Source organism: Lissotriton helveticus, chromosome 8 (assembly GCF_964261635.1).
Source record: "Lissotriton helveticus chromosome 8, aLisHel1.1, whole genome shotgun sequence".
In the NCBI taxonomy this organism is placed as follows: domain Eukaryota; kingdom Metazoa; phylum Chordata; class Amphibia; order Caudata; family Salamandridae; genus Lissotriton; species Lissotriton helveticus.
Genome location: NC_136069.1, coordinates 364668262 through 364695772, shown reverse-complemented (window position 1 = coordinate 364695772; position 27511 = coordinate 364668262). Strand labels below are relative to the sequence as shown.

The 27511-nt window shown below is 45.8% G+C and overlaps 1 protein-coding gene across 2 annotated transcripts in view; it reads right to left on the bottom strand.

Annotated features, from left to right (window-relative positions):
• The window catches only part of FRY (FRY microtubule binding protein), a 778582-nt gene that overhangs the window by 115853 nt on the left and 635218 nt on the right, over positions 1-27511 (bottom strand). For both annotated transcript variants that reach the window (XM_078657150.1, XM_078657151.1), the window contains exons 47-49: positions 16285-16425; positions 3753-3932; positions 2371-2532 (exon numbers count right to left, since the gene is read on the bottom strand). In XM_078657150.1, the coding sequence (XP_078513276.1) occupies positions 2371-2532; positions 3753-3932; positions 16285-16425 (483 nt within the window). The remainder of the gene's footprint in view (positions 1-2370; positions 2533-3752; positions 3933-16284; positions 16426-27511) is intronic.

The following is a 27511-nucleotide window of genomic DNA, read 5'->3' as shown; positions in this document are numbered from 1 at the left end:
TGTGATTCTGTTCTCAAGAGTTAGACATCCATACCTAGGCTATGCTGGGTCGTCATGATTTCACTCTCAATGATGATGGTTCCATTCTCTGGAGTGGTGTCTATTTTCTGGGGGGGGTGATCACATTTTCAGGGGTCTTATACTATTATAAAGGGGTTCTAATCCTATTCTCGGAGTTATGTATCTGAGGATTCTGTTCTGCAGGAGATTATTTTGTTATTAGGGTTGTTGAGTCTATTCTTAGGGTTGATGAGTCTGCCCTCAATGGGGTGATCTATTCTTGAGGTTTCTATTTATCATGGGTGAAGATTTAATTCTCAGATCTAATAAATATATTCTCTGACACTCTAAATCCATTCTCTGATATTACAAGCATTTGAGTTCTCAGGTGTTGCAATTTCGTTCACAGTTATCATGTACTGTCTAGGCAGCCATTGATACTAAGAAGCCATACCAATGGTAGAAGTGCGCTATACATAAGTAAATAAACTAACAAAGCAAAAGTTTGAAGATATATCTCCTCAGATTTGTAATAGAGTGAAACAAGAACGACCCCCAGGACAAATTTGCTCTCCATAGAGATTGGTTTATTCAATCTTTCTGAAGGTCGGTGTTTACATTAAATGTAGAAAATATTGACAATACACTTATAATATAAATTCTTTGTACAGTTCTACGTCTTGGTACATCCAATAACATTGTCCTTTTTCCTCTTAAACCTTAAATGAAACTATTTGTGGCTAGCTCACATACCATCAGTTCTCTCATAATGCAGTGGTAAACATGGGCATTTATGGTCAATTATAATTTTTCTTGCAACTTTTAATCAGGTTTGTGTTTGGAATACTAAAAGCAGGATTTTAAAGGGCATTACTGAGGCTTGCCTCAAATTATTTTATCCACCATTTTGAGCTATGTAATACCACTTTTTTAATGAAAAATATATAATATATTCCCAGAGCAAACACACCAGCAGGCTCCAAAGAACCTCTGTATAGAAAAAGGGTTTCTGAATAAAGATTATAGCACAATGCTCCCACAAGGACACAAACGAGGTATCATAGCAATATGGAAAGTGCTGTGTTTCCCATAGTCTGGGCCTACCTAGGACAATTCAATAATTCCTGCATTATGGCCTTGGAAATAAACTGTTCTTGAATAAGGGGACACTGCATTAATGAGTATGTGTGAGACACTAAATATTGTTTGCTTTGTGGTGCATGTGCTAAGGCCATAAATAATCCAATACAATTGTTGAAGAAAAGGAAGAAGGGTAGGCACCACAAGAAGCTGAAATTGCATACTTGCTACATAGTATTAAACAGGGGAACATACTTTGATATCTTCTCCCATTAACAATCGACACTCTATTGATATCACTTCATACTATATAGTAAAAAACCATAAAAGGGGGAAGTGCCACATTTAGCATCCAGTGGGCAAAGTCATTAGAGAAACATGAAACACGTGTAAGCGCTATTCCTCGAAGCTTCCCTCACCTATCCTGTATATGACAGTCTCATTTTTGGTGTACCCCAAAAATCTTTCACAAAAAACCCTTTTCACCCTCACATCAATCTGGCATGCATCTATTGGTTTATGTGAAAATAAATCAATTGAAGGACATTCACCACGTAACGGGGAATAGCATAACTTTGCTTTCACATATTTTTATTTTATTGCCAATTAAGTTAATTTTCGAAATTATTGCCTTAAACAAATTGTTTTCATTTTCCTTTCACGAAGTACTTGAGACCTATAGAAAACACATTTCTCGTGCATTCTTATTTCTCAGCTTCTGCTTCAGTGCCTCTGCTGGCTTACATTTAGCGCTTCTAACACAAAATGACCGTGTTCCCCTTTCAGCATGGAACACTTTAAGAGAGCAATCTAACAAATAATTAAATTCCAATAAGCACAACAATGAATGGGCAGTTGTGACCTTTGAGCCATACCTGCAAATGTACTGCAGTGCAGGCCTACGTCTTACCCATCCTAAAAGCAATTTTAGAAGGGCAAATGTGGTCAGCCTTCCCCTGGTTTAGAGGTTGCTCCACTTGTCTTGTAGTTGAACACTGAATTTACAACTACACCTTGTGAATGAAGGGTTGACTATTTTTTACTTGCTTACGTTATCAAGAGCAACGCTGCTCATTTTCCTTAAATGGGATCAACAGGATAGCATAAACAGTACTCATTCAAACATAGTTTATGGTGCAGTCAGGCCTCCGTACCAGAACACCACCATGTTCATACCTGTTAGGGCTCCCATACTGGGTTGATTTACCCACAAATTGCAACTCAAGTCGACTAGAAGGTCTTCATTAGAACATGCTGAACACAACATACTCATTAAAATTTAAATTTTACCTGTGAGGTCTGAGGCCTTTTCCAACTCACTGGGACCAGCACGTTGGAATTGGAACCAGAGGATGTTGAGGATGTACTTCGAGTGGCTGCCATTGCTCTTGTCTTGCCATCGCGGCCTGAGGAACTCTGCAAATCATCAAAGCGCCTTCCGATAATTGGAGTCTTCAAGGAGAGAAAAGAAGAGCTCACTGCAAAGCGGATCACTGAGCAAACACTAGAGAATTGAAGAGAACCTGCATTAGCTCCACCTGTGTCTTTGTTTGATAAATAGTCCGGACGTTCTGAACCATGCATTAAATCTTAATGTTTGCAGACTAAGCAATGAATGTGGCTTCCAGAATTTCCCCTCCCCGGAAGCACCTTACTTGTTAAGATACACAGACGCGTGCTACACACAGAAATCGTTTTGGCTGCTAGCAGCACCAATATAATGGGGCTGCAAGATCATCTGACTGCGACTCCATCTGACAGGTCATTCCCATTACAGACCACCAGGCAGACTACATTTGTCATTTTACATCATGAAGAAGATGAAAAGCTGTAATGTGAAACCAATGGCTGCATGCTGCGCCCATCCTTTTAAAAAGGGCAAGTTGTTTTCGATCTGCTGCTGTCAATTTTGCAAGCACTGCCTCCACAGCCCATCAAGAGAACCAGATGGGAAGCCCTGAACAGTTTCTGCTCTCTCAATAATTGATGAATGAACTCAGCTGCTCTCAGGCTCACTGTGGCGTGAAGAGGGAAGGAGATGCTTGCTTCACTGTGGAACACCGAGGCAGCGCTCTGCTCGACTGAGTGCTTGTTCGACAAAGCATGCAGTTCAGAGCATGGCTGAAGAATTGCATTCAGAAGTATGAGCTTCCTTCACAAGACTTTTTTCAGTACAAAGACTAATTATAGTGACATGTGCCCAGATTACATTTAGTAATAAGCAGAGATAAAAATATATTTTCAAAGTCACCGGACCAGGGCTTGATTCAAATATTATCTCAATTTTAAATGTTATCTCATCTAGAAATGTGTTTTAAGGAGCAGGAGAGTTAAACCCAGTGATAAAGCAAAGTGCTGGCCTACTGAACTTGATTCAAATCTAACGTCTAGAGCAGACTCCGGACAAGATGTATTATTTATCAAAGCTTATTGATAAATCACGTATTTTGGCACGCATTCTCTATCACAAAGTGTCCATTAGACTGAACTGGAAACTGATTTCTTCCCAAAAATGGACAATTCAATTGGCTCCTATAAGTGCCTTGCTCTGTCATGCATTGTGCTTCCATCGTTCGGGTTTTCAACATGCCTGTGCTATTTGTCTGTGTTAGGTGTGAGCTTCTGTAATACATGTGATACCTATTTTCACCCAGTAGGCCTTCCATCTTTACCTCAGAAATGTCGAAGTGAAACTCAAGAGTTTTTCCAGGCAATTCCTTGGACGAGGTGTTCCAAAGTCGACTTATCTCCATTTTCGATAGCCCGCTGTGCTTGTGTGCGGGTAACACCAGGCTTGCGGATCGAGAAACCACCAGCTTCAGAATGTTGAGAGCTTCTTTCCAGTGGATGCTCTTTAGATTAAAAAAATCAGAAATCCACCAAAGTGGGTTAATATATTGGAAGACCCCATTATTTTTGTGCAATGGTGCATGATTCAACAATAAAACAAATAATCACATTTTAACTGCCTTTGCCTTAACTTTAATAAACCGAAAAAACATGATGAAAAGAGCTACTTTAATTCCTATGACCAACTAGTGAATACTGAGAGAGAGTGTCCCACTCGATTGTTTTTGAAGCTTCTCTGCAAATCAGAAAATATGTTTTGGCCCTGCACAAATGGTACCAGTGTCAATGTTAGAAATTGGGTCACTGGTTGCCTGGGGTGTGACCCTGGTCAAGCAACAACCACAGTCCCAGTCAGGGAAAGGCACAAGCAAACCCAAAATCAACCTGTGCTCACCCCCTGGTAGCTTGGCACAGTGCAGTCAGAGGAAATGGGTAAAGTATTTGTGCAGCACTTCAAACAGTAACACAGTTAAAACACCACATAAAAAGATCCCACATCAGGTTAGAAAATTAGAACTTAATTTAATAAATAAAACAAGACCAAAATGACAAAAATCCAATTAGTAGAAACCAAAGATTTTGTCTTTTAAAATTTTAGGTAAAATGGCTCAAAAAAAGACCAAAGCGCCAACTGTGTATATCTGGTCACGCCAGACTGGGACAAAGTCACAAGGTCATGCCGACCACAACAGAGTGCAGACCACCTACAGGGACCCAGTTAGGTCTAGTGAACAAGGTAACTTAAATCCTGGTTTGCGGAGCGTTGTGAGGATCCACGTTGGAAAATATGTTGCGCAGTCGAAGTGATGCGTTGATTCCCGAGATACAACAAGGCTGCGATGCGAGAGCCCGTGTCATCGTGGGGGATACTGTAGGTGGGGCTTGCACTGTTAAGTCTAGTGTCGAAGGATGCAGCGTGCAGTCGGGGCAATGCGTTAGGTCCCAAGAGCTGTGAGGCTATGATGCAGAGTCCGTTGTCATGGCTGTCATTGACAAGGGATGCGAGGAACTGTGCTGAGGATGCGCTGCACATTGGCGGTTTCCGAAGGTGTTGAGGGTTGCAGCAGTGATGTGTATAATTGCGATGAGCCCAATCTACACAGCAGTGAATATGTGTTGGTTCTGCTCGGGGTTGCGTTGCGCAGCAGTGGAGATGTGTTGGTTTGACTGGATCCAGAGGCTGCTAAAGTAACTTAAGCCCACTTCAAAGGATCCAGAACTGGGGTGGCACACTTGGCATGGTAGACTCACAGATGGTAGATTCCCGATGCAGATGTAAGGTCGTTGAAAGCAGACCGTACCTGAGGCTTCAGATCAGGAGCCCAGCCAACTAGCCCTTGGAGTCCTTCTGGGTTTTGGGTTCAAGAGATGCAGGTCCAGTCCTTCTCACCTAGGCAAGAGGACAGCAGGCAGGTCTGCACATCAAAGCAGGAGACCAGCAGAGTGGCAGACCTACAGCAGCACAACAGTTCTTCCTGGCAATGTATCCACAGGTCCAGAAATGTACTGAAGTGCTGGGGTCTGAGTTCCTTGTTTTATTCACAATTTTGCCTTAGAAGTGGGGGACAGCTTCTGGAGGCATGCATTTGAAGTGCACAGATGCCCTTGCCTTCCCTGCACTGGTTACAGACTAACTAAAGGTGATATGCAGACCTTTGTATGGAGACAGGACACAACTTATTCAGATGTAAGCAAGGCATGATCCAACTCCTTCCTCCCATCCTGCCAGTGATGGTCCATCCAGTCACACCTAAGCTGCCAATGTGTGTGGCAGTCTAGGAGGAATACACCAAGCCCAACTATCAACTACACACAGTCATATGACCAGAAACAGGCTGCAGGCACCAAATGGTTAAGGTAAGAAAATACTATTTAATCAGAGGAGGGAGAGAGAAACTGAGATCCATTCAGCTTCTAGGCGAGGATAGAAAATCATAGGAGAATGGATCCCTTTTACCTGTATTACAACCAGGGTCTGGTATGTTAGCCGTCTTAAAAACCCTCATTCACGTACAGGAATGGCGGATCAGTATATCTTGATTATCCGCTTCTTACGTAACATGAACGCATCATCATTGGGTAATTTTTCAAAATATGCTTTTCTCCACTTGGAGGTAGGCGTACTAGTGACAACAGTAGTGACCAGAAATGAAGTGAATGTAAGTGAAGTGAATTTAATATTACCTACATCTCTGCAACAAGGAAATTTTATTCAGTTGGAGATGGGGCAAGGTTAAAATCAATGCGGTGCATACATAGAAGTGCTACTATTCTATAGCAGCTCTTAGTCCATGTGATCTATTACGTGAAGGAGGGTTTTTAAGATGGCTAACATACCAGACCCTGGTTGTAATACAGGTACAAGTGATCCATTCTCCTATGATTTTCTAAGGTAAGAAAATGTCAACTTTCTAAAAGTGGCATTGTCAGAATTGTAATTTCAAATTTGACTTCACCATAGGTTAGGATTTTAAATTAGGATTCCAGAGACACCAAACATAAATCAATTATACTATCCCATTTGGAAATAACACTTATAAAGTGTAATAAGGCAACTCCAATGCTATCCTATGGGAGAGATAGTCCTTGCAGTAGTGGAAAACAAAATTTAAGAGGTTTTCACTGCCAGGACATGTGAAACTTAAAAGTACATATCCTACTTTTTAATTACATTACAACCTGCCCTCAGAGTTGTTCAGGGTATACCTTATGGGTGACTTATATGAATTAAAAAGGAATGCTTGGGCCTAGCAAAAGGTTTATTTTGCCAGGTAAGCATAGCAGATTAAGACTGCATACACAGGCTCTGCAATGGCAGACCTGAGACAAGTTTAAACGGCTACTTACGTAGGTTGCACAACCAGTGCTGCAGGCTCACTGGTAGCCTTTCATTTACAGGCCCTGGGTACATGTAGTGTACTTTACTAGGGACTTATAAGTAAATTAAATATGTCAATTGGGTATAAGCCAATGTTACCATGTTTTGAGGCAAGAGAGCACATGCACTTTGCAAGTGGTTCGCAGTGGTAAAGTGTGCAGAATGTTAAGGCCAGCAAAAACTAAGTCAGCAAATACATAAGCTCTGAAGGCAAAAAGTTAGGAGAAACCTCTCCAAGAATGCCAGGTCTAGCCGTCAGCAATTGATCACTACTTTCAACACTTTCTGCGATGTACACTAAAGAAAATACGATGAATTAATCAAGGTCAAAGGGGGGACGCTAGAGAGCGCGTACACAGTATGGCCGCACTGATGTGAGGCTCCTGCTTTCTGGGACTTGCATCCTTCATTTATCCTCAGCAAATGAGCACCAAACGCGCTAAAAGTTGAGCGGATTGCGGATCTTGCTCCTCTGGCCACTTGGTGTTAAGGAGAAAGAAATCGTAGTTTGCTGGTCAACGCGCTGAGCCTCAGAAGCTGGGACGCGCTGCCTGCCGGAACAGAGAAGAGCTGCGGATCGGCTGCCGCGGCCAGGATAGTCCGGCGCCCCACACGCGGCTGCTAGGCCGCACACCTGACGATCGACTGGGGTTGCGAGCGCTGGTGCAGAGTACAGCGCACCCCGACTAGCAGCCTACGTGCGGGGAACGGAGCCGGTAGGAGACAGTGGTGACGGCGGCGGAGCTCGGCACTGCGGGGCAGGAGGCGGTGCGATCGAGCCGGAGAGGGCATGGTGAGGTGTGAGTGGAGACCGGACAGACGTATCGGCTATAGAGGCCCCCTCCCCCGAGGAATACGTTGCAGGGCCCACAGGCAATAGTCGGCAGAAATACCTGAGTGCCTGAGGAGCTGGTGCAGTGACTGGGCATTTGGCAGGCCTACACAGATGAAATAACCACCGCTGGCACAGAAGAGCAGACACATAGGATGAGAGCGGGACTGGGGCGGGCTGGTAGTCGTGACCCCCCCCCCCTCCTCCTCCTCCACTCCCCTCATAGCACGGACAAATATCGGGGCCCACGGCACAGAGACTGGTGACCGCACGATCGCGGGTGCTACAGGCCAGGAGGGGTGTGAGGACAGGCGGGGTGCCTCAGAAAACCACGAGCGCCATTTGTGAAGCACCGGGAGGTGCTGGAAAGAAACCGGACACCCCCCCCCTATGGCCGTGCCCTGTGGGGTGGCATTGAGAGTCCCAGAAGCCATCGGGGACTGAGTAGGCCCTCTCCCCTTGCAGGGCATGAATCTGGCTTCTTGATATTAACTCCTTGGCCGGATGGAATGCAACTAGTGTGCCCAAGAGGGAATCAAGGACAGTAGCTACCTCTTTGCCATCAGTGAAACATATACCGCGAAGCCGCGATACAGCAGCAGGGGAGACTGGCAGCCGCAGTGTGACGCCCTGGTGGGAGCACAATAGCACGAGCAAGAAACGTGACGTGGAGGCCTGCGCTGGGGAGCGCGGCAGCCGTGCCGGTAAGGATCCTACGTGCTCACAGAGCGTCCACACACCATTTGGGTCTGACCCCGCCACACTGATCGGGGAAACGAGAGGCTGCTTGTGAACACCTGCGTCATATACGAGGGTCTGAGAACTTTTGGAGATATGGGGAAACCTGACACCAGACAGCCTAAACTGAACTTCGACGCCGCAAAGAAAGGGAACAGGCCTGCGCAGGACGATCAGGAGCAGGAAACCATGGCGCAGGACAGCAGAGGGTCTGCCACGCAGGCGTCGGATATGAACAACATCTTGCATGAGATCCGTCAGGGCTTCGCGACAGTGGTGAAGAAAGTAGACCGTATGTCGTCCAGGATGGATGCCATTGCGCGTAAGCTGGACGGACACGAAGACCGTATTAATGAGGCGGAAAGGCCCATATCTGATGCAGATGATGTCACTGCAAGTCATGCGACACAGCTCACGAGGATGGATAAACTATTGTGCACAATAACGGCCAAAAACGAGGATTTGGAAGCGCGCAGTCGGCGCAATAACATCCGCGTCATAGGGATACCAGAATCAACTAATACTGGTAGAATGGAAGAGTATATCAAGAGATTACTGCTGGCGGACAAGAGGCATTCTCCTCGCAGTTTATAGTTGAAAGGGCGCACAGAACACTTGGGCCGAGACCGACGCCTAGTCACCCTCCGCGAGCCATCATCGCAAGATTACTAAATTACAGGGATCGCGACGTAGCCCTCCGAGCAGCAAGAAACAAACAGGCGCTGACGTATGATGGTAACACCTTCTCGATATACCCAGACTTCACACCTATAGTACAGGAGGAGAGACGCAAGTTCATGGACGTTAAAAGGAAACTGCGAGCAGCACAAATTGATTATGCGCTTCTGTACCCAGCTAAGCTCAGAGTGACACATCAAGGGAAACTGAGATTCTTTACAAATCCGCAACAAGTTGAGGATTTTCTTCGACCCGTGAAGAGGGTGAACCGGGGAGGAAGCCAGGGGCTTCGCAACACCCTTATCGCGTTGGGGAGAATGAGGACTTGGAATGACTGTTCAACAGTAACACTTTTATGCACTATAGGGTGAACGCTGGCGCACTGGTGTACTGCGCTGCCCAGACTGGCTAGAGGGAGGTGAGACCTTTCCAATTGAATCATTTGCTTGTATTTTTTTGACGTTCCATACTCCGCTCCCCCGATACAGAGCCTGTGGCACCCTCGCGGAGAGGCTTGGGGGAGCGGAGAGAATGCGTAGCTATCTAGAAATGTCCCCCAATGGGTATTCCCCCACAGATGAACATTTCACAGTACGTGAAGGGGAAAAACATGGTGTTTGTTGTTTCTGGGGAAAGGGGAGGGGGGGGCGGGTACTGGGTTCTGGCAAGATTGGGTTGCTTCAGTGGGGGGGGAGGAAAGGAACAGAAGTTGGTTGTTTGGTTTAAAAGAGGTGTGGAGCATACGACTTCCCCCTTATGGGGACAACTGGCAGATTGGGAGGTCAGGCATGTCCGTTTGGGAGATGACGCTTTGCTAGTATGTATGTTGTTGCAAATTTTGGAGACGTTTGTAGGGATGGGTTAGAAGGTGCACATGGTCGTCAGTACACATGGATGTTTTTTCGCAGGAGGTGGTCAGTTCTGTCTGTGGTCTCACAGTTTTGCAGGTTACATGAGATCTTATATTATATGTATGGCGCTTCTGAGGCCTTGCCTGCACTCTTGGGCCGGGGATTATGGGGATAGAGTTGTCCTGAGCCCATGACCTCTACTGCCGTAGATAAGCTGAACATTGTTACGTGGAATGTGAGAGGGCTGGGAGACCCACGTAAGAGGCGCCAAGTACTATCCTACCTGGAAAGACACAGATACATGTGGCGATGTTACAGGAGACACATTTTAGTCCACAACACAGCAATACCTTTGCCTGCGGAACACAGGGTTTTCTCCTCCTACTCCTCGCACGCGAGGGGCACAGCTATCCTTATAAAAAAGCGCACACCATTCACGCTAGTGGGAGTCACGTGGAACACACAGGGGAGGTATTGCCTAGCTTGGGGGAGATTGGGACCTGACTCAGTTACTCTGGCCTGCTGTTATGGGCCGAATATAGACAATCCACAGTTTTATACAGACCTATGGGCAAAAATTATTGACGTTTGTTCCAATCACATAATATGGGGTGGTGATTTTAATATTGCGCGTGACCTAGCTATTGACAGATCTCACCCTGCCCCCCCATCATTAAACTAAGGCACGAGCTGTACTGTACACCACACTCACGGAGTATGACTTGATAGATGCCTGGAGGCATTTACATCCCCATGACCTGAAGGTACCTACTTTACTGCATATGCGGCGTCGTGGGCGAGTCTGGATTATATATTCATTTCCGCTGGGCTTTGCCCGGCAATCTCGCAGGTGCATCAGTTGGCCAGGATCTACTCGGATCATTCACGAGTCAAACTTACCCTGTCTTCTGCAGATTATGGTCTACCATGTGGTAGCTGGAGGTTGCAACCCATCATTTTATTAGACACTGTGTTCCAAGAAGAGCTCCGAGAGGAGGTACAGGACTTCTTTGTGCGTAAGGTGGAGACTATCTGGGAGGCTTTTAAGGTTACGCTGCAGGGCTTTTGCATAGCGAAGTGGGCTGGCGTGCTCAAAGACATTATGAACACATTACATACACTGGAGACCGAACTCAAATCACTGGAGGCGACACTGTCCACCAGTCCAGATGGTGCTACACAATCAAAATTTAGGGAGAAGCTCACAAAGTATACGGACGTGGTTCGTCGGGAATCGCGGTTTAGGGGGAGGTACTGGATGGCCCGCCGTTACGGTGAGGGAGAGAGACCGGGTAAGGCACTGTCTGAGACGATCAGGCGGGCACGGGGCTCTAATGTGGTGCTGGAATTGGAGGGGTTAGATGGGCTGGTGTACAGGGACACTGCAAACATACTGAATGCTTTCACAACACACTATGCTACACATTACACTACTACGAGAGTGGATGTGCTAGATTTGGATGCTTACTCGGGGGATGTGTCCCTGGGGTGGCTCAGTGATGTGCAGCGCCAATTTTTGAATGCTCCGTTTGAACTTGATGAGGTAAGGAAGGCAATTATGCACATGCAATCTGGGAAGGCCACGGGGACAGATGGCATCCCCATAGAGTTTTATAAAACCTACATAGACCTGATGGCCCCCATACTACGTGAAGTGTATGAGGATGCACTGGAAGTGTGACATCTCCCTCCTTTTATGAGAGAGCCCTCATCACCTCCCTTTTAAAACCAGGGAAACCACTGCAGCGGTGTGATTCTTACAGGCCCCTGTCATTACTCAACTGTGATGTAAAGATACTTGCTAAGCTCATTGCCACGAGTCTCAGTCTACTTATGGAAAACCTAATCCACCTGACCAGTCGGGCTTTGTACCTGGCAGGGCGACTTCCCATAACTTGAGAACACTCTTTACGGTTATGAATAATGTCTCATCGGAGTTGCCCTTGGTGGCTATCTTTTGGGATGCCACAAAGGCTTTTGATTCCATTGAATGGGACTATGCGTTTGGAGTGATGTCGCGCATGGGGTCCCCCCTCCCCTTTTCTCTCTTGGATAAAATTGTTATACTGCTCGCCAGTGGCTAAGGTGGTTATAAACGGTAGAGTCTCCCAGGGATTCTCAGTCACGAGAGGCACCAGGCGGGGCTGCCCCTTATCGCCCTTACTTTTTGCGCTGGCGGTGGAGCCACTGGCGGCAAAGCTGAGACAGCACCATTGAGACAGTGCATTGAGTAGTAATATGAGGCAGCTATTGGTCTCCCTATATGCGGACGATATCACGCTTTATGTACGTGATCCCCAACAGAATCTGAACAACATCCTTTGGGAATTTATAGTTTTTGGTAGACTCTCAGATGTTCAGATAAGCTGGGATAAGTCTTGCATTTTTCCACTAACAGATGCGACAGCCCGCTTTCCACTGGACTACCCGCTGGCATGGTGCGAGGATGAGCTGAAATTTTTAGGCATCCGTATAACAAGGGATAGAGACAAACTGATGCGCCTCAACTATGGGACCACTATGGTCCGCATTGCGGACAACATATCGCGTTGGATAACACTCCCTCTCTCTATGGAAGCGTGAGCGTCTCTAATTAAGATGGTGATATTGCCTCAATTACTTTACCTGTTTCTGAACATACCGTTCCACTCAGGAGCGTTTTTTTTTTAAAACAGCTGCAATCAGAACTGACACGATTAGTGTGGGGAGGGAAACAACCGAGGCTTCAGTGGAACATTCTTACTAGACCATATTCCCAGGGGGGGGATTTGGTATCCCCAACTTTGAACTGTACTATTACAGCGCACAGGCACACTACGCCTACTTCTGGGCGCATCAGCCACGATATATGCCACAGGTGGCTGCGGAGCTTTGGCTCGATTTGCCGGTCCTTCTTGACGGTGCACTATATGTTCCACTTCCCAGTAGAGACAAGACACCAACTACTGTAACTTGCACCATTGCTGCTAGGGCGCATATACTTAAGACACTAGATGCGCCTCTGCTTTACTCACCACTTCTACCGCTTGTATATCATCCCGCCATGCCACTTCTCCAGGAGGTAGTTTTTGGAACGCACGCACATTAAAACCTGGGGGGATATATACCACGATGGGAAATTTCGTATACTTGCACATATTTTTCAGGGTATACAACAGACACCACTAGATACGTTCCTATACATTCGTCTCAGACAAGGAATTCGCTCCATTACGCCGGACTTTCATGCGGAGCCACAGACCCTTGCACCGCTGCAACTGACACTCCAGGGCGCGACGGCCAAACGCCTGGTGGCGGTCATATACAGGACAGTGCATACACAGAGGTAGGCACCAGCCACATTGGCAAGGACAAGATGGGACCAAGATTTGGGTGTGGCTCTTACGAATGGGCAGTGAGAATTTTGTTCAGCGCAGACAGAGCGGGTCTCAGCCAGTAGTAGGCTTCGGATAATTCACTACAAATTCTTACATAGATTATACTATACCCCAGTCCGAATGCATAGATACAAACTGAGAGACACCGACACGTGTGACAGATGCCATGCCCCTGGAGCTGACTTCTTACACCTTGCCTGGGAATGTACGGGAGTGAATGAGTATTGGATGCTGGTTTATGAGGCCCTGTCCACAATGATAAATGTCCAGATTGCACCATCGCCGCTTGTAGCGTTGTTGGGATACATTGAACCATTGAGGGCGGAACACCACAAATTTGTGGCCTTGGCACTGCTACTGGCTAAGAGGAGAGTGACATGCCGCTGGGGCAGGGGACGAGCACCCAAATTCAAAGTTTGGATTAACGATCTGATTTATTGTCAGGAGCAACTTGCGACTTATGCGGAACTGATACCTGTTGCATCCAGACCCACTGATATATGGGCCCCGTTGCAATCTTACTTGCTCTCTCACTCCTGGAATGACCCCCCAAAGACTGATGGACATGATCACACTTTATAGTACATTGCTTTTACAATGCACTTGCATGTTTCTCCTGGGTTTGGAACTGCAGTCGTCGGGGTATGTCGAGGTGTTGGGTTAGAGGTGGGATGATTGCAATTATTGTTTTGTTATAATATGCTTGAAATGACATGGGGTGGTCTGCCACTGCATTGTATATGTTGGTGCTAATAGTTCTATTCCTGACCCTCAGCGGTGGACTAGGCCCTACACAACCCCCCTCCAAAGTTCTTGTACTCATATGCTGCATCAGTTTTTCTTGTCCCTGCGCTGCGTTGGGTGACACCTGACTCGTCATGGGATTGCTGACCACTGTCTTGTGAAATGTTATTCGAACTGCCAAATCTGTATTATCGCTGCTTGTCGATATGGTCAAATTGTGTGTGACTACATGTGTTCCATGTTTGATTTTTCAAAATCAATAAAAAGAAGTTGTAAAAAAAATGAATCAAGGTCAAAATGAGAGAGGTGTACTGGGGAGTTAGGTTGGAGTGGCGAGAGATAGAGATCAAAGAACAAGCAAGATGGAGAGAAAGAAGGAACAGAGCGAAAATTAGAAAAAGGGGTGGTGAAGAAGAAAAGGGGACCACAGAAATAGCTTTTAGAGGATTCTCATGAGTAGGGGGGTCCATCCTAACACCCAAATTAACATCCTAGAATATTTCAACAATCTTTCCACTTAATCTTCTCCTACGTAAACAGGTGATGTGATAGCATGGCTGAGCCATGGAGACCAACAGCCTATAGGGACCCAAAGCTTCTAAATGTGTAGCCCGGGAACTGGTTCACTTACGCTTGGAAGTGCTCAGGGATTGACAGTTCCTTCTTCAGTGGTGTTGATTACAGTGGAGACTCTCGAGCCATAGGGTTCCCCCAAAACCATTTCTTTGACCCCCCCTCCTCTTCTTCCTTCACACCAAACCCTTGGCATTAAAACATACCTGCTTGGCTTCTAATGCCACTGCTTGTCAGATGCCACTCACATATTTGTCTCCATCTTGTCCCTTAATGATTCATGCCATGCTTACATAAACTACTGTCTTCCTGCTAGGGTTACTGGCTACTAGACACTGTAAAGCTCGTTCTAGCCATGAACTGAAAGCATTCACTTTACGTCATTGTCTTTCCAGAAAAACCATCAAATTCTCCTTTGCCTTTTCTAATCATAACATCCTCCCCTACAGTTAACACTGAACCTGGACTCTGAAGCTTAACCCACCCAATAATCATGTCTGCCTAGTAGACATCTGCAAGACTGACCTTCAACCACCTACCAAGCAGAAAAACACATCACATTCTTTAGCACTTGGTAAACCAGACAAAATAAAACCCTTCTTAATCATCCCCTTTATTTCAGTTCATTGCTTAAGTGTCCATATACTGTCCTACCCACCGCATTCACATTCCTACTCCGTCAGACACTATTGACTCTATGGTACATAAATGCCTTTATTAAGATACAACATCCCAGTTAAAGATCTTGCCCCTAAATACCTTGCACTATCAAGGGATATTCAGCAAACCCACAAACACCTGCTGATTCAAATCACTACACAGACTACCATTAAAAAAAACAAGTGACCCCCCCTTGTGAATCCGACAAACCCCATAAGTGTCAAACGATATGTGAAGCAACAATTTAGCAGCATTGTGCGGCACTTCAATTCCACTGCCATTAGCTGAAATGAATTTTGTGGTACAGAGCAGCAAAATGAACTTTCTTTATTTACTCATGTTGTACAAGCTTGACTAGTTTCCCTTCCAATGCTTGGCATGCCCCTATCAGCCAAGTCTGGTGGCTCATTGGTTTGAACTGCAGGAATCTGTTTCACTTCAATGTCACAGGTTCAAATCCTGGTGAGTCCACAGAGCCTCACACTTCCTAGGTTGATAAAATGAGTACCATTAAGTTGGATAAAAACAAACATGTATGCCCTAAACGGATAAATGTAGCCCTCGCCAGAGATTTCAATTGAAAATAAATCTGTGGGTAATGACTGGCACAGTTTCCTCATGATTCAGAAACATGGAAGCTACTAAACAAAAGGATAAAACTCTAGGACAAATGTCAGAATGTTTTCTTTTAAATTTTGAGAGGTTATGGAATTCGTCGCTGAAGGTATCTGTTACTCATGTAAAAAATTAATGACAAATCAAAAGAGATTCAAATTCAGCAGCACAAACTCAATATGCCACTGAATACTGAGTTAGGCTACCACACAAGATACTCCAAATATGCACATCTGCATGGAATACGCCTAGTTCTTCTAGCCTCTGCAGCTGCTCTGTGGTCCTCAAACTGCAATAATTTTCCATATCCTCTGATGTACATGCAGGAGTCGACGTAAGCATACATTCTGCACTGCACAGAGAGTATAATATCCCATGGCACAACATTAACTCACAGTAAGCACTCACCTGCACGTATTTTTCAATGGTCTTCAATACTTCCATGTTGAATTGCTTCACAGGAATGCCCGAGAGGTCCATGTGGCAGAGAAGGCTGTAAATCATTTGCAGGAGGGATTGCTGCATGCATGGTAGACCTTTCTCTAGCAGCTAAGAAGCAAAAGAAATAAAACAATGACATGTGTACTCCTTTCCTTAAAAACATCCACAAGGGAGGAGAAAGTCTAAAGCAAACCGAAACTAATGCTAGGTATGGAGATAACGTGCAGTGTTGGCACCAGATCATGTAAAAAGAAGCCAGTGTGGCAACGTACCAAGACATGCCAATGTATCCCCTGTGCGCAGTGTAAGGGGGCACTCTCTAAGGGTGCGCTTGTGCAGCAGAGCATCCAGTAGGCGCTGCTTGTGAGTTCCCTGCCACCAGGAGAAGGCCCTCTGGAGGTTCAGGAGAATCCATCACTTCAACGCGCATCAGTGGGAGCTCCAGCCCACCTCTGGATGGGGGGGGACCAGAGGCTTGGCAGAACAGGAGCTGGATTCTCAACCCTATAATAGTAATAATCCACATTTGTAAAGCGCGAACAATCAGCCGTAAGGAAACTATTGCCCAGAGTCCCATGATGCTGGACTAATCTACCACCGGGGATCGAACCGTGATCCCCATATTCCAGCGTTAGTCGCCCTGGCCGCGGCACCACACGGACCACGGACCCCGAGTCTGCTTTGGAAAGAGTCCTGCCACCGGGACCCCTCTGCATCTTCTGAGCGGGTGATGGAAAACGGCGACTAACGCCTGCCTTACCCAGGAGGGGATGTAGTCCTAATGGGATTATGCGTGGGCCCAAACGAATTGCTTCAGGGGCTCAAGGTCTCTAATTTTCAAATGCATTGGCCAAAGCATTCCTTAAATTGTGGGCCTGATTTCCCTCAATGCACTGGAACAGCAATGCAATCAAAACAGCAAAATGAAAGCACAGGAGAGGAAGCCACATTCATCCTCTCAGAGCAGTGCTGCCCGGAAGTCAGGCCGGCCAATCTACAATGAAAGCACTCCAATGCCAGATTGTAATCATTGTTTTTCCAGGGAGCTGAAAACGACGGATTCTAATGTGTTGACAGAGCGCTCTTATGCACATAGTTCTAACCGAGCGCCTTGACTAGATAGACTTTGTGTCCCCTCCTGCCCCGTCACTCCTTGAATTGTCCACTATTGCAACGTATATGTTTTGCTGAGCTTCTCCATCGCACATTATAAATAGTAACATAAATAAGAAAATCAGTAACATACAATTAAAAAAATCTACTTACAAATTATTAACAATAAAACTAGCAAAAAGTGTATAACAATTCTTCTAACAGGGCTAAAAACACAAATAACAAATTTGGTTTAAAGCGAATGTTTGTGAATATATTAGCTCATGTACCCTAGGCACTCCAGCTGACGGAGCATATGGCTCTTCCCAATGAATAAACAAATATGCAAAGCGCCCCACTGTGTTATATCTAGGGAACTGTCTCCTTCAAGGAGCAGGATACTTGAAAGGATGCTCGGCCTTCTGCCACCCCTACAGTTATGAGTTTGAGGTACATTCCCATGTGATTAAACATACTCCAAATAGGAATGGATTAGAGAGCAAAGTCTCTCTCTCTCTCTCTCTCTCTCTCTCTCTCTCTCTCTCTCTCTCTATCTATCTATCTATCTATCTATCTATCTATCTATCTATATAAAAAAACATCAGGTTGCCCCAATAGGAGAGATCACACGTGGAAGAGTTGACGCACACAGCCTCCGGCAGCTGCAGCTCAGTATGCCCTTGTCACTCCCTATATATATTAAACATACTTATTTTGAAAAGTATGGGTTTATATAAGATCTTTATAAAATGTTTTTTAAACTAACATAATTAACCACATACATACGGTTCACATGAATTGTTGTTTTTTCAAATGCTGTATATAATTTGAAAGAAAGACTATATGTCATGTAATGAATTTTACCCTGAATGCAACATACCTCTTCCATGACAATTAAAGGGAGGAGGGGTACCATAGCAACCGATGCACGTCACTAGTAAACTCCAAATCCTTGTATATATTCCCGTAGCACCCAAGACTCTCTGAGGAAACATGCTGACAATTCTGCAAACTCAATTGACCGCTACCCGCGGCCCATCACTGAGCTGACCATGTGATACAACCTCAACTGTGACAAAGCGTCACACATCAATAAGACAACCAAAACAGCGACTAAAAAACTCGAAATGAATGTGGAGTAATGAGGCTACTGCCTCAACTCACCACTGTCAGAAGGAATCTGACAGGCGAAAACAAGACAGCGTCGTGAAGTTGTTGTGAACAAGGCAGGTTCCCCGCCGAAACGCGTAGAGCCATTTTCGTTGATAGAATAAAATAATTCCTCTTTGTTAAGAATCCCACGGTGTCAGTGCCTTTTTTCGTACCAAGAAACGAAGGATTGGATGATATATATATATATATATACTTTTTTTTATAGAAATGCCCCACAGAAACTATAAAATACCAAGACATTTATAAGTTTTTACAAGCTCCTTGCTAATACATATATCTTACGTGCGGTCACTGGATAGGAGCACCTGAAACTTTCTACACGCAGAACTGCGGGTCGCAGCAGTGACCACCGGAGGTCGCTCAAACAACGTACCTCAACGCTTCACCTCCGCAAGTCTAATGTTTTGTTCGGTTACTGACATTACTGACATTCTTGCAGTGTTTGCATATACAGGAACTGAAATAAGTAAAAGGTATTGCTCTATTAAGTACCTGTGAGGTGATAAGATGTGAGCCTTTGTTTCCTCTCCATTGTATCTATGTATGAGGCTCCCGATATCTCCCAGCCAGGATACTCCATCAAAAGGAGGGCTGATGGCCCCTTAACTTTAGCTTTTGTTATGGGCAAAGCTGTAATCTGATAATCCCCTTCCCTGCCTGCAAGTTGCGGCTCAGAACAAAAGCTGACAACATGCAGGTACTGCTGAAAGTGTCCCGGTGTAAAAAATAAATCTCACTGAGACAAGTTCAGCATATTTCTGTGGACACCAACCTCATGGCAAGGTGGACAGCATTTACTGTCTGAAATCAGTGGGTAGATACTTTCTACCCGCGTCTACACTCGACTCGAACCCTGTCCAATTCTGATAAAAAAACATTAGTGGACTGATTGAAAGCACCAAATACAACCCTTTTGGATTTGACTCCCGGAGTAGCAAAGTCGAGCAGTACAAGATTTATCCAGGGTTAGTCTGACACTAGAGACCCAGAACTCAATAGACCCTTCAACAGTAATCAATACATAAATGTACAGCCGCGGCTTCTTTTGCTTATAATAAACTTAAAAGCACTTCCCTTTCACACAATACTGTATATAAAAGTCAGAGGGCCTTCAGAGGTCACAATGGAATTATGACAATGGGACACAGTGTAAATGGTTCAACAGCCCCGCTCTTTGCTATTCCCCCTAAACAGAACCCAGTCATTAACTGAGCAAAACGGCCACTGCCTTCTTCAGGGGTCACCAGGAGAAACTGTCTCCTTAAGTACCCTCCCTTCACTTTGGAGCAGGTCAGGTTCACCTTAGATGGTATAAGGACCCGCCCTCTTTTTCCAGGGCCAAAGTGTTGCACAGTACCCTCAATCTCTTTATTGGGGTTCCTGCAGCCTGAGCCCGCAGGTCTCGCCGTTCGAGGTGGTGTGCTCCATGCAAAGCCCACCGAATGGCGATTGTCTGCTTCGCCCGTGCCCAGCAGATGTTAATGTGCTCCGAGGCAGATGTGCCTGCATATGCCTGGTTAAGGTGACAGTGGTGGCTCCTCTGCTAAGGAGGAGGTGCATCGCCCCACTGCTTTTTTGCAGTAAAACAAAGAAAAAATAAAATGATAACTCATGTTATTATCATTTTATTTTCTCCTAGTTACGCAGTATTTCGTGAGGGAGTGGTAGCAGGGGAGAAGTGGTAGGCAGCACCCTCCTAGATGCGCAATGACTGCCTGGCCGGCCCACTCCAGCCACCGAAAACAGTATTGCGCAATACGCATGTTCTCCATGCAGGATGCATCACATCCTACGTGGAGAACATGCCCAGGCCTCCAGTTGGCGTCTGAGCGCCGAAACACGGTGCTTAGAGCAATCACAGTGCTGCTAAGGCAGCGTTGTGATTGGCTGACTGGGAGTCTGGGTGTGCTTCCTGTGCCGGGTGAGGAAGGACTACAGAGGAGAGATGTGGAAGCAGCGAAAAGGTAAGTTTTCATTTTATTTTTTTATACCCGCTTCTCCCTGCCTCCTTCCCCCTTGTGCCACTGCACCCTAGCTCTGATCCATGCCCACCACCGCAGTTAGATGAGAATCAGCAGCAGCAGAACTAGCAGTGGAGCTGCTGAGTACAGTTGGCGCGGTCTGTGGTCTGGTGGGTCTTGCATTTCGGGTTCCTACTGTAGCTCTAACAAAAGTCCTCCATCCAAACAAAACCTAGGAGTCCACGCTGTAGCAATGGTGACATCTGGGTGTCGATCAACGTCCTCTATGATGACAGAGAGTATTTTAATCCTGGGCACAGTTCAGGCTCTCGGGTGCTGCATTCTCCCAGCAGAATAACCTGCAAAGATGTCGGACATCTTCAATAAGACCTCATGGCACTTCAATGCTCGTCACGCACTGCAGGGACACCCAGGATACAGACATCACTGGTCAGCGAGAGTGGTGTAGGTCCTCCGGAGATGCAGCAGTAAACCCAGTTCCTAGCGATCACAGTATCTTCGCATTCCCCTTCTTTTAAGCAGCATCCTTCTTGTACAAGGACACCTCCAATGCCCCTCCCCCTCTTAAGCAGTCAGTCAGCTCCTTCCTTCAAGGCAGCATCTGCTGGGATGCTCCCGGGTTTCTGATCCTGAAACTGCTCAATTGGAGTTGGTAATCAAAACCACAACTCTAGAGCATAAGAGTTTCTGGGTGTTCACTGGTGTGGGACCCCAGATTCTGCTAGATTATTGGCTGGAAGTTTCTGTCACATCTTTATGCTCAAGTTGCGGACAGCATTTGTGCATTCCAACAGTCGGCTCTGTGACAGTTTCTGAGCAGTTCATGCGTTTTTGCGTATCTCTCATAGACTGGCCCTTACCCGGATCTTTGCCTTCAGTTGTCTGCAGGGAGGTGGGGTGAGTTTGGGAACCTTCTGTCAAGGAAGACCCAAAGAAGGGCACAACACTGGGAGGGAGAGGCTAGATCACTTAAGTACCTGCGAATTTGTGGGAGGCAGTAGTTAATTTGTGCTGGGGTTGCCGATGCGAAGGACACTAATTGTTTGGGACCAGGACGATTTGCTGCTTACACAACACTAATGAACTGAGGGAATGTGAGAAAGAGAAATATAGAAAAGGAGAGTGGGGGAAAGAGAGAGGGAAAGAGGGCGACATTTAAAATTGACTGGGTAGTTACTTTGCTCTGGTGGATACCACTGGGAACCACTGGCACTCATTTTAAGAGGCTAGAACTCGTTGTGGCTGCTCATTACACCTGTGTAAACAGAGCAAACCTGGTGCTGCCCTATGGCCTGTCTGTCATTGGGGAGAGAGAGAGGCTGAGAGAGAGCACAATAGTTAGAATAGACTTTGAAATTAAGCACTGGCGGAGGAGTATTCCTTCTAGGGAACAAAGGGGAAGAGAGAAGCTTCAGAGAGACTCTTTTTCACCACACCTTGACACCCTAATATCTGAACCACTACAAAGGATCTTTGGAAAGTCCTGGAAGAGCCCTTCAATTTACATCTTTGTCTGGGGCTCTCTCCACCCTTCATCCTAGCTACCAATTGCATTCAGTAGAGCCCAATGGATTCCTCTGTGGATGGCCACAACCACATGTTCCTCCACGGCATGTACTGAAAAATTCATACCATGCAGGAACTGGGGTGCGTGCACACAGGGGGCCTATGTTGTGCCCCCCTGCATGCATAGTCATGGGGAGGAAGCACAAGGGGGCCTGCAGATCTCCCTTTGTTTTCTCTCTACCATGGTGTTCATGAAGTAGGAACCTTCATGACCCCTCCGGCAGAGAGGAAATTTGTAATATGCTTGGCAGGACCGCGACGGTCCCGCCAATCATATTGCGGCCTCCTGACTGCCACAACATCACAAGGGAACGGCGGTTATCGGGCAGCTGCGGTGGGTCAATGATGTTCCGACCGCCCTAATCGCAATAGAGCAGTCGGGAGAGTGCAGCGTCCCCTCGAGTCTGACAGTCCTTGCACCGCCAGACTCTTAATCGGCCCCCTAATTGGAGCTATGAATGCCCTCTCTTCAGAAAGATGGAGCTGTTGGCTTCCTTCATCAGGTATAGATCACGGCAGACAGCTCAGACCTCACTAGAACCAAGTGCCATTCATCGTCCTTAAATTAATCTCAAGAATGGACATTTAGCATATAGTTTCACTTTATGCCTCACTATGAAAGGTGTAGACACCAAGGCCTAATCTACGTTGTTGGATTTTTGTAAATGTGCAACCACTTTTCTCTTCTTGAAAGATAAATTGCATGGTATTAAAGATTTCCATACATTTATTTTATGTATAAAGTTTTATAAAAATGTGTTCCTTTTTTACATTCTGAATGACCCTACACCAGTCTTTGATGGTCCACAATGGCATGGGACCAACTATGGATAAAAAAACTAAAGGGCTATCATCATTTACCACCAAGCAGTAATGAAGAATACAGGCACCACAGCCATTGACAGTCAGCGTCAAGGTAATCTATGCAAGGTGAAACATGAAACCACCATTATCACTTCCAGAATTAGCCTTCGTTAGCAAATCATCAAGAACATTTACTGGCCTTGCAAAATGGAATAAAATCAGGCTGGTCACATCTACGCCCTGAATGTAAAAGATGGCCACAGCAGCATAATCACCTGTTGAGCAAAATACTGATTTCCTGGTGTTTAATTAAACTAAATGTTGAAGCAGGTTCTGAATATCAGAAAGAACTCTGGCACCACTTTCATCCCAGCTCGAGTCACACTGACCCACACTGATGAACACTCAGCAACCGTACCAAGAAGTATGCAAGATGGAGAAGAACAAAAGTTACTTACCTGTAAACTGTGGTTCTCCAGTATTGGTGTCTTTCATAGATTCACATGCTTGAATACTTCCCCGTAGTCGAAGTGGGAGTCCCACGGTACATAAAATAGTAGTAAGAAACATATATACATAGAATATATATATATATACACATATATATATATATATATATATATATATATATATATATATATATATATATATATGGCCGACAAATAAACGCAGAAGAATTTGCACTTAATCTGGGTCCGTGTCTGCTTGCTTGCTGCCTGCTAGAGTTCTACATGGGTAGCGGTCTTCCCGAGCAGCTATCTGGATATATCTATATATATATATATATACATATAAATATATATAAAGATATAAGACAATAAATATCCAATAGTATGTATATTTAAAAATAAAATTTGAAGTACCATAGAACAGCATTGACTCAGAAAGCATTGAGGGAGTGTACACTTTAGTAACATATCCATGTCGTTATAATGGTCCATATTCCAGCCAATCAGGCTGTAGCACCCTCTAGAACCTTCTCCTCAGAAGCTCAAACCCTCAGATTTTCGTAGCACAAGAGTGACCATAGAGTGCATGAAGAGAAGAGAGCCTCTGAGGGGAGGAAGGGTGGGTCGCAAGTGAATCTATGAAAGACACCAATACTGGAGAACCACAGTTTACAGATAAGTAACTTTTGTTCTTCTCCAGTATTAGGGTGTCTTTCATAGATTCACATGCTTGAATAAGAATAGAAAGCAGTAAGCAATAACCATAACAATCATAAAAGGTAATGCATAAAAATGCAATCATGAACGATATATTGTAACAATACATATATACACGAGAAAACCTTTTATGACAGGAGGCGGGAAGCAACAGAGGCTCACCTTTATTTGAAAAGATTTCGAAGCACCGACCCACAGCAGTGTCTGCAGCGTTATCTGTCTCCAGACAGTAGTGCCTCGTGAACGTGTGCCTACTGGACCACGTTGCCGCCCTGCAGATCTGATGCAGAGGCACTCCAGCAAACGGGGCAGTAGAGGACGCCACTGCTCTCGTCGAGTGTGCTGTCACCGGAGCAGAAAGAGGCTTGCCAGCCCGTTGATGGCAGAAGGAAATGGCAGAAGAAATCCAGTGAGTGATGGTCTGTTTGGTGACCGGATATCCTTTGCGCATCCGCCCATATGCCACAAAGAGTTGCTCTGACTTTCGAGGCATCGCTTCAGGTCAAGCGAATGAAGAGTACGCTCAGCAGGAGACTGAGGGTTAGGGAAGAAAGTTTTGAGCATCACAGGTTCATTGAGGTGGAAGTCTGATGGAACCGTTGGTATAAACGTTGAGTTTGTACGTAGTATGACAGCGTCCTTTGAAAACTGTAGAAAAGGGGGCTGAATGGTAAAAGCTTGTATGTTACTCACACGCCGAGATGACGTAAGTGCGAGTAGGAGGGAAACCTTCCAAGTAAGTAATTTCAAATCCGCTGAGTGGATTGGTTCAAATGGAGGCTTGAGAAGCTGAGCCAAGACGAGATTCAGGTGCCATGAAGGCGGAGGATGTCGGATGGGTGGAAACATCCGGAATAGCTCCTTAAAGAACTGGCTAATGATCTGAGAGGAGTATAAAGATGTGGAACTATCATGTCGAAAGCGAAAAAAATCGCAGCCAGGAATACCTTCAGAGTGGAATGAGAAAAGCCTGACCTCACCAGGAGGAGGAAGAAAGGTAAGATTTGCTCTGGGATAGCGAGCATAGGGTCAATGTCTACTCAGTTGCACCAAATACAAAAGCGCTTCCATTTTAATTTATAGGTTTTGATGGTTGAAGGAGCCTGTGCATGAGCGAGAACCTCCCTACAGTCAGGTGCAATAGTTAAATGGGCAAACTCAAGGTGCTCAGGTTCCAGGCGGTGAGCTGGAGAGATGCCGGGTCTGGATGGCAGATCTGTCCGTGGTTCATGGTAAGAAGTTGCGGCAGTGGGCAAAGAGTTATTGGTGCGCTCAGAGAGAAGGAGGTCCGTGAACCATGGTCAACGCGGCCACCTGGGCGCAATTAGCAGGATGTGACATGGCTGTGATCTCATCTTGTGCAGGAGGCGAGGCAGAAGAGGGATCGACAGAAAATCATATGCAAATTTTCTTGACCAATTGATCGAAAATGCATTCACGCTTGACCCTTTGTGGGGATGCCAGCTTGCATAGTGTAGGCATTTGCGATTGAGTGGAGTCGCAAAAAGATCCAGATCCGGCTGGCCCCACAGACGAAAGACATACTCCAGAGTTGGTTGGTGGAGTTCCCACTCGTGGTTGCCTGTGGCAGATCTGCTGAGAGAGTCTGCAAGGGCGTTGGAGATGCCCGGTACGTGAATTGTAGTCAAGTGGACTCAATGTTTTATTGCCCATTCCCAGATCTGCTGTGCCTGCCTGGAGAGCAGCAGTGATCTCGTACCTCCTTGCTTGTTTATGTAGTGCATACTAGTGGTGTTGTCTGTATGCACTAACACTGACTCCCCTTCCACTAGGAGACGGAAGGACTTTAGAGCGAAGAAGATGGCCAAGAGCTCTAGGCGGTTGATGTGCCACGTGCATTGGACCGCAGTCCATTTGCCATTGATGGACAGTCCTTGGAGGTGTGCGCCCCAACCTTCCAAGCGTCTGTGGTAAGGGTAAGTGTGGGAGCGGTCTCTAGAAAAGAGCGCCCTGTTGCGACATTGGGAGGGTGAGCCCACCAATCCAATGCTACCTGAATCCGAGGCATCAGTGAAATTGTGTCGTTGAACGTGTCTGATACTTGTCGCCATTGCTTGTCTAACTCTTCCTGAATTACTCTCATATGGAACCTGCAGTTGGGGATCAACGGAATGTAGGATGAGGTCATGCCCAGAAAGGATTTCAATGTTCGGACTGAAACCGACCCTTTTGAGCGTAGAATAGCCACCATGTTGGAGATGCGTGCTTGGTGTTCCATAGAAACAAATGCTTTTACCAGGTTTGTGTCTATTTATGTTCCCAGAAAGACTCTTTTCTGTGCCGGAAGTATTTGTGATTTTTCGTGATTGATTGAAAGACCTACGTTTTTAAAGACTGACAGGCAAGTTTGAGTGTGTTGTCTTGATGTGAAAAAGGTTGGAGCCTTTATCAGGCAATCGTCTATGTAGGGGTAAATCTGAATGCCTTGCAGGCGTAGAAAAGCCACCACAGGAACCATGATCTTCGTAAATACTCTTGGAGCGGAACGAAGGCCGAAAGGTAAGACCTTGAATTGAAAGTGCTTTGTTCCTACTTCAAAGCGAAGGTACCTTCTGTGCCTCTGGTGTATTGGCACATGAAAATAGGCGTCTTGAAGGTCGATTGTAGGGAGGAACTCGTTGGGGTTTAGGAACTGTAAGATTTCTGATAGAGTCAGCATTCAAAAAGTCTGAGACTTTATGTACTTGTTTAGTGCCCTTAGGTCTAATATCTGGTGCCACTCCCCTGACTTCTTTCTAATAAGAAAAAATCGGGAATAAAAACCTGTCCCCTGTTGTGATCGGGGAACCACTTCGACTGCTCCTTTTTGGATCATAACTGCAACTTGCGCAAACAGTTCCTTTAAGTGTGCAGGAGGGGGACCTCTTGGAGGGCGGTTGGAAGGAAACTTGACAAATTCTAGTGAGTGGCCCCTTGAAATGACGTCCAGGACCCAACGATCTGACGTTATCTTTGAACAATTGTAGGAGTATTGAGAGATTCGGATGAGACTTGGTTTTTAGAAAGTCATTGTTTTTTAGAGGAATTGCTTCCCCTGTCGGTAGATTTTCTACTGTACTGTTTAGAATCAGGTTGTCTTGTCTGATTCTGGTAAGAGTAACGTTGTCTGTTGTCATTATAGGAGCAGTATTGAGAGGAAGAGCCACGAAAAGAGGATGAGGCGCCCCGGCCACGTGCTCCACAAAAAGGCCGTTTCCGATATTGTAGAGATCCTCATGCACGAGCAGTGTCCGTATCTTTCTTGATGGACTCCAAGGCATCGTCCACATGCTTGCCAAAGAGGGATTCCCCATCAAAAGGCATGTCAAGTATTTTTGCTTGTACTTTTTGTCGAAAGGATGTGGCCTTAAGCCAGCCCTGCCTCTTCAAGACTGCGGTTCCTGCCAGCTG